Source organism: Hemiscyllium ocellatum, chromosome 6 (assembly GCF_020745735.1).
Source record: "Hemiscyllium ocellatum isolate sHemOce1 chromosome 6, sHemOce1.pat.X.cur, whole genome shotgun sequence".
In the NCBI taxonomy this organism is placed as follows: domain Eukaryota; kingdom Metazoa; phylum Chordata; class Chondrichthyes; order Orectolobiformes; family Hemiscylliidae; genus Hemiscyllium; species Hemiscyllium ocellatum.
The window spans coordinates 90801873-90815770 of record NC_083406.1 but is presented as its reverse complement, the minus strand read 5'-3'; the positions used below and the strand labels follow the sequence as shown (position 1 = coordinate 90815770).

General features: G+C 41.3%; 1 protein-coding gene across 8 annotated transcripts in view; it reads right to left on the bottom strand.

Moving 5' to 3' along the window:
- The window catches only part of LOC132816485 (protein furry homolog), a 397881-nt gene that overhangs the window by 214231 nt on the left and 169752 nt on the right, over positions 1–13898 (bottom strand). For all 8 annotated transcript variants that reach the window (XM_060826132.1, XM_060826128.1, XM_060826135.1 and 5 more), the window contains exons 5-10: positions 11831–11921; positions 11136–11215; positions 10971–11051; positions 10024–10192; positions 8888–8980; positions 8540–8638 (exon numbers count right to left, since the gene is read on the bottom strand). In XM_060826132.1, the coding sequence (XP_060682115.1) occupies positions 8540–8638; positions 8888–8980; positions 10024–10192; positions 10971–11051; positions 11136–11215; positions 11831–11921 (613 nt within the window). The remainder of the gene's footprint in view (positions 1–8539; positions 8639–8887; positions 8981–10023; positions 10193–10970; positions 11052–11135; positions 11216–11830; positions 11922–13898) is intronic.

Genomic DNA, 13898 nt, shown 5'->3' with positions numbered 1-13898 from the left:
TGACCTACAACTTTCTATCTTTAAATGAATGCTGTGGACCTAAATGAGCTCTGGCCATTTCCAAAGCTGCCCTGTCACCCATGGTAGAGGAAGGCAAGATAGCTCCATGATTTTTCTACAAGGAACCTGGAGGTCTTGGTGCATGGGGTGTTCCAACAGAAAGCCATTGTCTTTCTGGAGGACCAGCAAAAAGAGCTGTCACCCTGCTAGCTGATCCAAAATTGGATCAATGATGTCTCAAGGAAGTGGAGAAACGTCGAGCAGTGCAGCAAGAAGATCAACGATTTTCTCTGCTCTGCCAGAGGAATTGCCACACTCTTTTCTCTGCTACCTCACACTCACACTATTTCTGCAATGTACTTACCTCCCACAATGTTCACATTCTGCCACTCTCATAACTGTATGGAACATCTTCCCTCAGTTGCTCTCAATCCCCAACCTCTCACACTACCAACCCTGCATGTCCTCAATGCTGCTTTCTTAATCCTTCAAACACTGTAGAACTTTCCCTCACATGCAGCAGCACCAACAGCCATTGTTATTTCATTTATTCACTGCACTATAGACCAGCTGCCTAGCTAACGGAGCTGAGATATTTGTATCATCGATAGTCACAGGTGAGATGCCAGAAGACTGGAGGTTGGCTAACGTGGTGCCACTGTTTAAGAAGGGTGGTAAGGACAAGCCAGGGAACTACAGACCAGTGAGCCTGATGTCAGTTGTGGGCAAGTTGTTGGAGGGACTCCTGAGGGACAGGATATACATGTATTTGGAAAGGCAAGGACTGATTAGGGATAGTCAACATGGCTTTGTGCATGGGAAATCATGTCTCACAAACTCGATTGAGTTTTCTGAGTAAGTAACAAAGAGGACTGATGAGGGCAGAGCGCTAGATGTGATCTATATGGATTTCAGTAAGGCGTTCGACAAGGTTCCCCATGGGAGACTGATTAGCAAGGTTAGATCTCACGGAATACAGGGAGAACTAGCCATTTGGATACAGAACTGGCTCAAAGGTAGAAGACAGAGGGTGGTGGTGGAGGGTTGTTTTTCAGACTGGAGGCCTGTGACCAGTGGAGTGCCACAAGGATCGGTGCTGGGTCCTCTACTTTTTGTCATTTACATAAATGATTTGGATGTGAGCATAAGAGGTACAGTTAGGAAGTTTGCAGATGACACCAAAATTGGAGATGTAGTGGACAGTGAAGAGGGTTACCTCAGATTACAACAGGATCTGGACCAGATGGGCCAATGGGCTGAGAAGTGGCAGATGGAGTTTAATTCAGATAAATGTGAGGTGCCGCGTTTTGGGAAAGCAAATCTTAGCAGGACTTATACACTTAATGATAAGGTCTGAGGGAGTGTTGCTGAACAAAGAGACCTTGGAGTGCAGGTTCATAGCTCCTCCTCACAGGTACATAGGGTAGTGAAGAAGGCGTTTGGTATGCTTTCCTTTATTGGTCAGAGTATTGAGTACAGGAGTCAGGAGGTCATGTTGCGGCTGTACAGGACATTCGTTAGGCCACAGTTGGAACATTGTGTGCATTCTGGTCTCCTTCCTATTGGAAAGATGTTGCGAAAAACTTGAAAGGGTTCAGAAAAGATTTACAAGGATGTTGCCAGTGTTGGAGGATTTGAGCTATAGGGAAAGGCTGAACAGGCTGGGGCTGTTTTCCCTGGAGCATCAGAGGCTGAGGGGCGACCTTATAGAGGCTTACAAAATTATGAGGGACATGGATAGGGTAAATAGATAAAGTCTTTTCCCTGGGGTCGGGGAGTCCAGAACTCGAGGGCATAGGTTTAGGGTGAGAGGGGAAAGATATAAAAGACACCTACCTGGCAACTTTTTCACACAGAGGGTGGTACGTGTATGGAATGAGCTGCCAGAGGAAGTGATGGAGGCTGGTACAATTGCAACATTTAAGAGGCATTTGGATGGGTATATGAATAGGAAGAGTTTGGAGCGATATGGGCCGGGTGCTGGCAGGTGGGACTAGATTGGGTTGGGATATCAGGTTGGAATGTACGGGTTGGACCGAAGGGTCTGGTTCCATGCTGTACATCTCTATGGCTCTATGACTCATTCCTTTCTTTTCTGTTATTGCAGGAGACCATTATAATGGGGCACAGCAAACCATATGGGTGGTGATGAGGGAGGGGGGAAAACGCTCAACATCAGATGCTTACTGCCTACAAAGAGATAATCCATACTCTGTCAAGGACATCATCTACAGGGACACAGAAACATCCAAACTGGTAAGCACCAGTTTACATGCCACTGCCACTCTCCCAATAAGTACGCTGCAAGTCTAATTCATTGCACACCACTTTTAATCACTGGCCACAATGCCAGTTCTCTCATGTATTGCAGGCACAGCTCGCCTCCCACTTCAGAGAAATGTTTGGTTCCCCAAATGATCCTCCTGGACCTCTGAGCACAAGTGCACTGAATCCTCAGAGAAAACACTGACAAGACTACATGCTGCAACAAAAACAAAAATTCCTGAACAATCTCAGGAGGGCAGGCAGCATCTGTTGAGAATTAACATTTCTAATTGAGTGACCCTTCCTCAGAACATTCTGCAACCCCTTCCAGCTTATGTAAGGACACCTTTGTGTGACTATTAGGCATAAATAGTGTGGGCAAATATGTTGTTGAGTTCTGCACAGAGACAGCTCTGCAGCTGGCTAATAAAGAAGAGCACACTGAGAGGATGGTTGGAGCCCAGGCACCATCAGACCCCAGGGAAGGGATGATCTTATTACAGACTTCACCCAAATTTAGAGTGAAGCAACAGCAGCAGACCAGACCAGCATCTGGGACACATCAGCCCTCATTGCTCAGAAGCTTCATATGGACAGCAATTCATGCAACTCTGTTTGCCTCCATGCACTGGCTGGCAGCTGTCATGGTGAGCCTGGTCCAGCAACCACAGATGGAAGTGCACACAAACATGCACTCCAGCTCCCCATGAATTGGTCCTCTGGATCAAATACGAGGTGACAGGAGGACAGGGAACCGTGAACCCATTCCATGGTCCTTCTCACAAGGAGACAGATCAGTGTCAGGAGGCACAAAATCAGAGAATGAACCATACATAGACCTCCTTGGCATTTTCTCTGCAGAGGTGGCCAGGTCCTCCACTTCCACTTACACCTCTTTGACCCTTGGAAGCTTAAGCCAATGAGGCTCAACTTGACTCTGGCAAGAATTCCTTTGGCAAGTCTCTCTTGTCCAATAAAAGCATCAAAGGCACTACACCTCCAGGCCAACTGGCCTCCACAACCAAGCAGGATCTGTCCACCACATCTATAGATCAAGGGAATACACTAAAATACAGAGAGAGGGAAAGGAACGTCATAGAACAGTACAGTAGAGGAACAGGCCCCTTGGGTCATCATGTCTGTGCCGATCAGGATGCCATTCTAAACTAATGCTACCTTCCTTTCCATCCCTCTGTATTTTAGTGTATTCGCTTGATCTATAGATGTGGTGGACAGACCCTGCTTGGTTGTGGAGGCCAGTTGGCCTGCAGGTGTAGTGCCTTTGGTGCTTTTATTGGACAAGAGAGACTTGCCAAAGGAAGTCTTGCCAGAGTCAAGTTGAGCCTCTTTGGCTTAAAGTTTTATACAGCTGCAACATGACGTGCCAATTTTTATACTCAAATGTCCCGAGCAATGAAGGCAAGCATGTCATATGTATTCTTTACCACCTTATCCACTTGTGTACCTACTTTTAGGGCACTATGGACTTACACCCCAAATCCCCCACCACCCCCACTGTACATCTATGCTCCTATGTGTCCTACCTTTTACTATATACTTTTCTCTTGCATTTGACTTCCCAACATGCATCAGCTCACACTTAACTGGATTAAACTGCATCTGCTATTTCTTCACCCAACTTTCCAATTGATTTTAATCCTGCTATATCCTTTGACAACCTTCTTCACGATTCACAACTCCACCAATTTTCGTGTTGTCTGCAATCTTACCTATCAGACCACCTAGATTTTGATCCAAATCACATATACATTAAAAGCAGAGTACTTGCAGAACACAACTGATCACTGGTCTCCAGTCAGACCCCTCCACCTTCTATGACAAAGCTAACTTTGGATCCAATTTACAAATTCCCCATGAATTAATCTTCTGAACCAGCCTACCATGTCAAAAGCTTTAGTATAGTCCGGTGAAGAAGTTGCACTCCAAAAGCTAGTGTTTTCAAATAAACCCATTGAATCTGGTGTCGTGTGATTTTTGACCTTGTCCAATCCCGTCCAACACCGGCACCTCCACATCATAGTCCAGGTAGACAACATACATGCCCTACTCTCAGACACAGCAACTCAGTTGTTAGCAATGCTGCCTAATTGCACCAGGCTCCCGAGCTTGACTCCAGTCTCACACAACTGGCTGTGTGGAGTTTGCACATTCTCCCCATGTCTACGTGGGTTTCCCTGGGTGCTCTGGTTTCCTCTCACAATCCAAAGAAATTCATGCTTTTTGGTGTATTGGTCAAGCTAAACTGCCCATAGAGTACAGGGATGAGTATACTAGGTGAATTAGCCATGGGAAATGCTGGGTTACAGGGACAGGGTAGTGGGGTGGGATACTCTTCAGATGGTCAGTGTGGCCCAAAGGCCTGCACGGTTTCTATTATCAATATTCCGTCTCTTCCTCAAAAGACTCAATCAAAATTAACAACCAAGATCTCAAGAAGAAATCTTAATGAGGCAGTTTGGAGGCAAAGGTGACAATGACTTGGAAATGGGGGAGATACGAAACAAGTATTTTATATCAGTGTTTATTGTGGAGAAGGACAGGGAAGATATAAAATGTAGGGAAATAGATGGTGACATCTTGAAAAATGTCCATATTACAGAGGTGGTGGTGCTGGAGGTCTTGAAATGCATAAAAGTGAATAAATTCCCTGATTAGTTACCCTGGAACACTGTGGGAAGCTAGGGACGTGATTGCTGGTCCTCTTGCTGAGATATTTGTATCATCCATAGTCACAAGTGAGGTGCCGGAGGACTGGAGGTTGGCTAACGTGGTGCCATTATTTAAGAAAAGGTGGTAAGGAAAAGCCAGGGAACTATAGACCAGTGAACCTGACATCGGTGGTGGGCAAGTTGTTGGAGTGAATCCTGAGGGACAGGATTTATATGTATTTGGAAAGGCAAGGACTGATAAGGGATAGTCAACATGGCTTTGTGCATGGAAGATCATGTCTCAGGAACTTGGTTTGAGTTTTTTTAAGAAATAACAAAGAGAATTGATGAGGAGGACAGAGTGGTAGATGTGATCTATATGGACTTCAGTAAGGCGTTCAACAAGGTTCATATGGGAAACTGGTTAGCAAGGTCACATCTCATGGAATACAGGGAGAACTAGCCACTTGGATACAGAACTGGCTCGAAGGTAGAAGACAGAGTGGTGCTGGAGGGTTGTTTTTCGGACTGGAGACCTATGACCAGTGGAGTGCCACAAGGATCAGTGCTGGGTCCACTACTTTTTCGTCATTTATATAAATGATTTGAATGTGAACACAGGAGGTATAGTTGGTAAGTTTGCAGATGACACCAAAATTGGAGGTGTAGTGGACAGCACAAAGGTTACCTCAGATGGGCCAGTGGGCTGACGAGTGACAGATGGAATTTAATTTAGATAAATGTGAGGTGCTGCATTTTGGAAAAGCAAATCAGAGCAGGATTTACACTCTTATTGGTAAAGTCCTAAGGAGTGTTGCTGAACAAACAGACCATGGAATGCATGTTCATAGTTCCTTGAAAATAACGTGGCAGGTAGATAAGATAGTGAAGATGGCGTTTGGTCTGCTTTCCTTTATTGGTCAGGGTATACAATAGACAATAGGTGCAGGAGTACGCCATTCTGCCCTTCGAGCCAGCACCACCTTGAGTATTGAGTATAGGAGTTGGGAGGTCATGTTGCAGTTGTACAGGACATTGGTTAGGCCACTTTTGGAATATTGCATGCAATTCTGTTCTCGTTCCTATTGGAAAGATGTTGTGAAACTTGAAAAGGTTCAGAAAAGATTTACAATGATGCTGCCAGGTTTGGAGGATTTGAGCTATAGGGAGGGTTGAATAGGCTAGGGCTGTTTTCCCTGGAGTGGAGGTTGAGGGTAACCTTATAGAGGTTTATAAAATCATGAGGAACACGGATAGGATAAATAGACAAAGTCTTTTTCCTGGGGTGGGGGAGTCCAGAACGAGAAGGCATAGGCTTAGGGCGAGAGGGGAAAGATATAAAAGGCACCTAAGGGGCAACTTTTTAACACAGAGGGTGGTACGTGTATGAAATGAGCTGCCAGAGGAAGTGGTGATGACTGGTACAATTGCAGCATTTAAAAGGCACCTGGATGGGTATATGAAAAGGAAGGGTTTAGAGAGATAGTGGCCAAGTGCTGGCAAATGGGACTAGATAAGGTTAGGATATCTGGACAGCACGGACGAGTTGGACTGTTCCCATGTTATACTTCTCTATGACTTTTATGTTACTCCCAGTTGATGTATGAATATTTATACCTGTTTTTTGTCTCTCTCTCTGTAGGTGCTAAACACATTGCTACATCATCCATATCACTTCATGGCCAAAGTCGAGGCTCAAGTGGTGGAATGGTGGCTCAGTGGTTAGCATTGCTGCCTCACAGTGCCAGGGACCTGGGTTCAATTCCAGCCTTGGGTGACTGTCTGTGTGGAGTTTGCACAATCTCCCTGTGTCTGCGTGGGTTTCCTCTGGGATTCCTATCACAATCCAAAAATGTGCACGTTAGGTAAATTGGCCATGCTAAATCGCTCATAGTGCTCAGGGATGCGTCGGTTAAGGACATTAGTCAGGGATAAACATAAGTGATAGAGTACGGAAAAGGTCTGGGTGGGTTACTCTTCGGAAGGTTGGTGTGGACATGTTGGGCCAACGAGCCTGATTCAAGCTGTAAGGTTTCTAATTCTAATTCAATTGATAGAGGTCTGTGCTGAGAGCCTACTGCATCATCTGGAAGCGGGGGAACAATGCCATATACATGTCATTGGTCATGCTGTGACCTTAGGCCCTCCCCATTCAACATCCCCAAATGTTTAGTTCTATTTGTGCACAAAGGTCCAGTTGTCAATTAAATGACCAGCAGTGGTTGTGTCAGGGAGCTGTAATACACAGAGGGTCAATGCTGGGTTGCTCCTGATAGTGGAATGACTCTACTCACCTTCCTGGCCATGCTTCACCATATCCTACCCATGCAGATCCTCCTGCACAATTTAAATTCATCCTTTCCCAGACCTGAAGGCCTTAATGATGAACAGTAGCCTACCAAGGCTCAGTCTCACCACAAAGGCTGCCTTTGCCTCCCCAGATTGAACCTGACTGTGGTGAATTCCTGGATTGTTGTTATGGGAGGCAACTCTTAACATGTTGTGTCGTGACCTTCTGACTGACTGGTGCCATCATGGATTTCAGTGAGAAGTATTCCCCTCAGACTTTGAGACATGATTGTCTGCTTGCTGCACAAGCGGTGCACTTGCCACATAAGCTACAGATCCATGAAGCAGGTACAAGATTAATGCAGTATATAGCAAGATATGTAGCCTGGACTGAGGACTGCACAGCAATGAGGTAAGCTGCCTACTTGTGTGACCGTGCTAATTGGCAAGGCAAAGTGTGGATGCTGTAGGCATGCAGGTAGATGCTGAGTGCTAAGAGAACAAGTAAGCAGCACTGAGATCTAGCCTACTTGAGACCTTGAACTGGGTGCCAGTTCCTGTGTCCAAAGTGTCCTCGCTGCAGTCTTCCAGTGTTAGTTACCCTGCATACAAATCTGCTTCCAGACCCAGTGCACTAGAAGAGTGCCAAGATGCTGCATGTCAATGTCTGTAGAGGAAGGTGTATACATCCAGTGTCTGTGGATTGTGTCCTTGGCTGTGGAGCTTCTAGAACAATTGGGAGGGTTGGCTAACTAGTGTAACATTAGGTATCCTTTACGTCAAACTTAATAGACAATTAGTGTTTTTGTTACCTGTCAACAAATCCTTTTTGCAAATTAGAATAAAATTCCAGTTTAAAGTTACACTACTAATAAATTATGGCTGAGCTCTCATTGTTATCACTGAATGATGTAGATAACACATCAAATGTCAATTACAACTTAAATTACAAAAAAAACTAATTGTATTAATTCATAACAATCAGCTGTACATGATCAGCCTTCAGTACTACTAATGACTTAATAATTATTAATTCTGGAATGTAGATATTAGTAAACTGTCAGTAACTGTTATCATCCCTAATGCTGGTAATAGGCTGACAATGTTCCAGCTTTATATTCATATGACACCGATTAGTAAAACTATCACATACCTCCTGTTCAGTTTTACAATATATTTTAAATGCTTCAATTTTATATTCAAACATTCCAACTGATCAGGTTTACAATATAATACAATTGATTTATAACAAACAAATGAATTTCACCTTCCTGAGGGATGACACTCTACATTAGTAAGCAGAAGGGTTTACTCACCAGTGAATGTTTTTTGCGTGTTGATAATTCCAGAGTTGTGTCATAGAGACTCTCCACAAAGTTTCGAAGACATGGTACATTAACTTCATTCTTGACAGCCTTAAAAATAATAAAAATCTTACATTTATGCTGTGCACTTTATTGAACACAACTTAATTTAACATAAAACAAAGAACTGCAGATACTGCACTTCTGAAACAAACAAAAACAGAAATTGCTGGAGAAACTCAGCAGATCTGACAGAGCTGACATTTCAAAGGTAGTGACCACAGATGCTGCCAGATCTGCTGAGTTTCTCCATCAATTTCTGTTTGTTTGTTAAAGTTTAATATAATTGACTATACTCACTGCAGCCACTGGAAATAGAATTTCTACAAAAAGGCCAGCCAGTGCATGTCTAATGTCTTTGTCCTTAACATCCAAAAAATACTGTGCACATTCCTAAGGATACAGATCCAAATAAAGGCAGGAGTATTAGCTTTACAGAAAAGTTATACAGATGATTTTATTATTAAACAGTTAATATGGTAATGACAATCAAATAACAATCTTTGTGGTAAATCTACATAAACCATACTAAATAATTATCATGAATAGGGTACTCAGAATGCATATTTAAAACTTTACAAACTAAAACTGAAAGATCATAAGGGACATGCCGGAATGTAGAACGGAGGTTAAAATCAGCCATGATTTTATTAAATGTCAGAGTAGATTCAAAGGACTGAGTGGCCTACTCCTGTTTGTATGTCCTTCAGATGTAAAACCTTTATTGGTCATTATGATTGACATAAAAAGCTGTGGGGACTTGTATTCAATAAGTATTCATTGTGTATTTAAAAAAATGTTTTTTATAAAAAAATAATTTGAAATTTAACACCCCTGCAGGGACTGAAATAATCTCTTTAGCAGTAGTGATATATGGGCATACAGTGATTTGACAACCTGTTTTAGGCCTTGTCTGTTTTTTTTTCTATTCCATTGCCAATGGGGCCCCTCCTGAAACATGCAGATGGCGATCTGATGACATTATTAGTCTCTAACTCTATTTCAATTTTGGTCTTTCCAAAGGTGAATGCATGTTACAAGACTGAAAAGTAAAAGAGGCCATTCAAAGTAATATATCTCATTCCTTCATGCAGCCAGGAGGAAAAGGAGTGTTCCTCCAAACCACAGATGGAAAAGTTTGCCCTCCTTGACCTGGTTTGGAGGCATCAAGTTAACCCGTTCCCAATAAAAGGCATTCCTGGAACTGTAGTCTGCAGGTGAATCACCCTGTATGATGGGTGTGAAATTGGCAGCTGACATATTAAGAAGGCCCACTGATTAAAACTGGCTGGAACTCATTCTGTCACAGGTACATGGGAAATAAGTGTATCCTCTCAAAGTTTACAGACCAAATGTTGTCCTTTGATGCCACTATACTTTTACACTAAAATATTATGATACAAGTAATACAATCAAACAAGTTTCAGAAATCAAACCTGCATAAATTGGAAAGAGGCTTCAAATTCCTCCACAGGATACATCTTAATTCGAAAGAATTTCATACCCATTATGAGACTAATACTGCTTTGAACTACATAGGGATTCTGTTCTTTCTGACGTAGTTCCTTAAGTTCTGACATAAATTTCTTTTTCACAGCAGGAAATCTATAAAGGAGAGAAAATTTTTTTTTTCATGATTTATATTCAGTTATTAAGTTTTAAGGCTATATATGGAGTAATATTTTGCAGTGACAAAGGTCTATTTCTATCAACTATTATGAAAATAATTTCAGATACAAATATAAAAATCAATACTCACAAAAGACATCTACTGGCAATATTAGTTATTATAATTTATATTATTTTACAGGTGAGCTCCTAAAATGTTGGGAGGAAGCATATATAATTGTTATGTATTAACATCAGAATAAACAAATCTCTGCTCTGGATCTGACACTGAACATTAAAGACTTTTTACTCAAAGTCCCCTGTTCCACACATAGAGACTTGAAAAATACCATAAGCCTTGGACATATGTGATTGCTGGCAACCATCTTCCAACAGGCAATTTCTGAACCATCTGATTTTCAGTGACCAGCTGCTTCTTTCTGTGTGAAACAGTTAAGTAGCCATCTGGCAGGATTCCAATGAGACTTAGCAATTAAAATCTGAAACTGATTCATGCTCTTGCACTGGATTGCCATCTGCTGCTCTAAGATTCCATATGAGAACTAAAATTAGTCCTGGCATTTATGTCACTTGCAGTGAATCGATGATGGAAGAATGGTAAACATTCTGTGCATATTTCTAGTTAATATTTTTCATTACGTTAGGATATTGCAATGACTTGACGCAAAATTCTTGAGAGCATAAGTGTAAACTATCCTTACCCAGTTCTGCATGTGCAAAACTTAAATACTGTAAAAAGTTGCATAGTACTCACTTTGATTGTGCCAGAACACCTATTACTTCTGCATATAAATCGTCTATAATATGCATGTTTCCAGTGTTGGGACCAAGATAACTAAAGAAAAACAATACATAGTATTAGCAAAGAAAATATAACAAATATATTAAATAAATGTATGAATGAGAATATACATTTTACCCCTCCTTATATTTGAAGTGCTTGAATGCCAAGTTAATAACTTCTTGGACCAAGTTGTCTGGTACAGGATGAAGTGAAAGCTGAAAAGGAATAACATATAAGTTTTAATCTATTTAGATAGAGAACATGGAAGATGTCTTACAACTGCCAGCCATCAAATTCTGGCTTACAAAATGAACAAAAAGCAGAGAACTGGGTAGGCCCCTCGGAAATCCCTTTAGTGTCTGCCTGTTACTAAATGAAGTCTCATGCAGATCTTTAAGTAGATACATAAAACTCTCACCTATAGTAAGTGGGAAGCTGCGTAAATATACAAGTCAGATTCTAAACAGGTTCTGGGATTTTTTTCTGAATTGATAAAGTGTGCATATTGGGCTCAGTTGTATAAGGTATTGAGCAATTTAATCATTGGTCATAAAGGTGTTCTCTTGAAAAAGTGAGGCCTGGCTTTTCTTCTTAACAAACCTGTGGAGGACCATTCATGCTTTTGCATGATTGTTCCAGTATTCTCAGGAAACAAATTACTGGATCATCATTAGGTTATCATTGCATTATTTAAATACAACTTTAATTACCACAGCAGTTAGTTATTTTAATCGTGACAATTTATTGGTGCCATAATTTACATGAAAATGCAAAGAATTGTCAAAAATTGGAAATCAAACATAAAAAATAAAAAGATCAAAGTTACTTACTTGTTTTAAAACTTCAATTAATACCAGAGAAAAAATAAAATCAATTGCAAGATCCCTTCTCTCTAGAAGATAATCCCTTTGTTGTTCATCACTAAAAAAACAAAAGTTAAAATTGAGTAATAATTAATTGAATTATCCAGTGTCTTGCAAAGGATGACCAGTTTATCAAATGCAAATATATCATTAAAAAAAAGGTATAATGTATTCTATATGCACTTATCAGAACAGAATAGCCTTTATTGTCATGTGCACTCGAATGAGTGCAAAGTTTGTAATGTCACCTCTTGGCACCATCTCAGGGACAGATATTTTAAGTGTTGTAACAGAATTGAAATAGTAGAAAGATACACTAGTACAGGAATACAAAGTTTAAAAAGTCCAGAATGAGAATAAAAGTATCTTTAAAGAACTCAAGTTATAGTCCTTTTTCAGTGAGTCCGTGCCCGCTGGGCTTCAGGACACGAGGCCTCGCTGCCTCTACATGCTGGCCTCTGTCCCAGACTCACCTGCAGGACTTATCCCCCGGCTGGCCTGGGCTTACTTTGCTCTTGCACCAGGCTCCAGCTGCAACTCACTTCCTGGACTCTGCTTCTGAAAAACTTGAAAGGGTACAGAAAAGACTTACATGGATGTTGCCAGGGTTGGAGGGTTTGAGCTATAGGGATTGGCTGAATGAGCTGAGGCTATTTTCCTTGGAGCAATGAGGCGGAGAGTGACCTTAATAAGGTTTATAAAATCATGAGGGACATGAAAAGAATGAATAAACAAGTCCTTTTTCATAGGGTCGGGGAATCCAAAACGAGAGGTCGTAGGTTTAAGGTGAGAGGGAAAAGATTTGAAAGGGATTTAAGAGGCATTTTTTTCATGCAGAGTGTGGTGCATGTATTGAATGAACTGCCAGAGGAAGCGTTGAAGGCTAGTAAAATTACAACATTGAAAAGACACATGGATAGGTACATGAATATGAAGGGTTTAGAAGGATATGGGCCACATGCTGGTAAATGGGACTAGATTAATTTAAGATATATCTGGTCAGCATGGCCGAGTTGGACCAAAGTTTCTGTTTCCATGCTGTACAACTCTATGAACCTATTACCATGGAAAATGCATGTCAACTTCTGCTGAGTGGCATTTCTTATAATGGTCTCTATTATATTAAATTAAGGCAGTACTTCTCAAATGTTTCCCCATCAGGACCCTATTTTGGTGGTTGAAGACTGCTGACTGACAAGACTCACAAGAGGTTGGGGAGGAAACAGCAAAGGGTGGTGATGGGAATGCCTATCATAAGCAGGGCGGGACAATGCCTATGAGATGAGGCTGAGGTACCTGTAAGTGCAGGTCGTGCATGGTAGGGTGCATGTGAAAGTGATGGGGAGGGGGAATAACTGTTTAATTCATATGAAAGTACTGAACTTTCTATCAAGATCATTTGTTGTGGTGGAGCTACTTTCTGAATAGTAGTTTTCCTTTGCTTTAAGAAGTCAAAGCACAGAAAGGCTGAATAGAAATGGTATACTGTGGGTAATTCTGTATGGATAGAGACATTGAGAGTGATTTACAGAAATTGAGTATGGCCAAAAAGCTTTGTAAAGAAAGGAAAAGTCCAGCCATGATATTGGCACGAATGGAATGTCTGTCTATGCCTGGTGGGTTGAGACATAAATAACACTGTCTAAATTTGGACCAGGAGGACATCTTTGTAGATCTGAGCTCTGACCTGTGCATCAACATACAGAATAAAAAGAAATTGCGTTCCAGAGTACAATTATGTTTAAAAGCGCATTGGACTGAAAAGCACAATAATAAAAAAAAACTTGGTTATGTTTGTAGGAAGCAAGTCAGAGGTTTATACTCTGTAGAATATTGGGCTGAATTTTCCATTCTCAAGAGCAATAGTAAGAACATTGAGAAAATAAGAAAAAATGGAAAAAGATTTTTGATGTTGAAATAAAAAATTTCTGATTGTTCCCCTAAAATTTAAAAAGATAAGTTCTGAATCCCTCCAATAAGCAATGACATTCTTGGTGGGTTTTCCAAAAATTTTGCTTCATACCAATTCCACGGA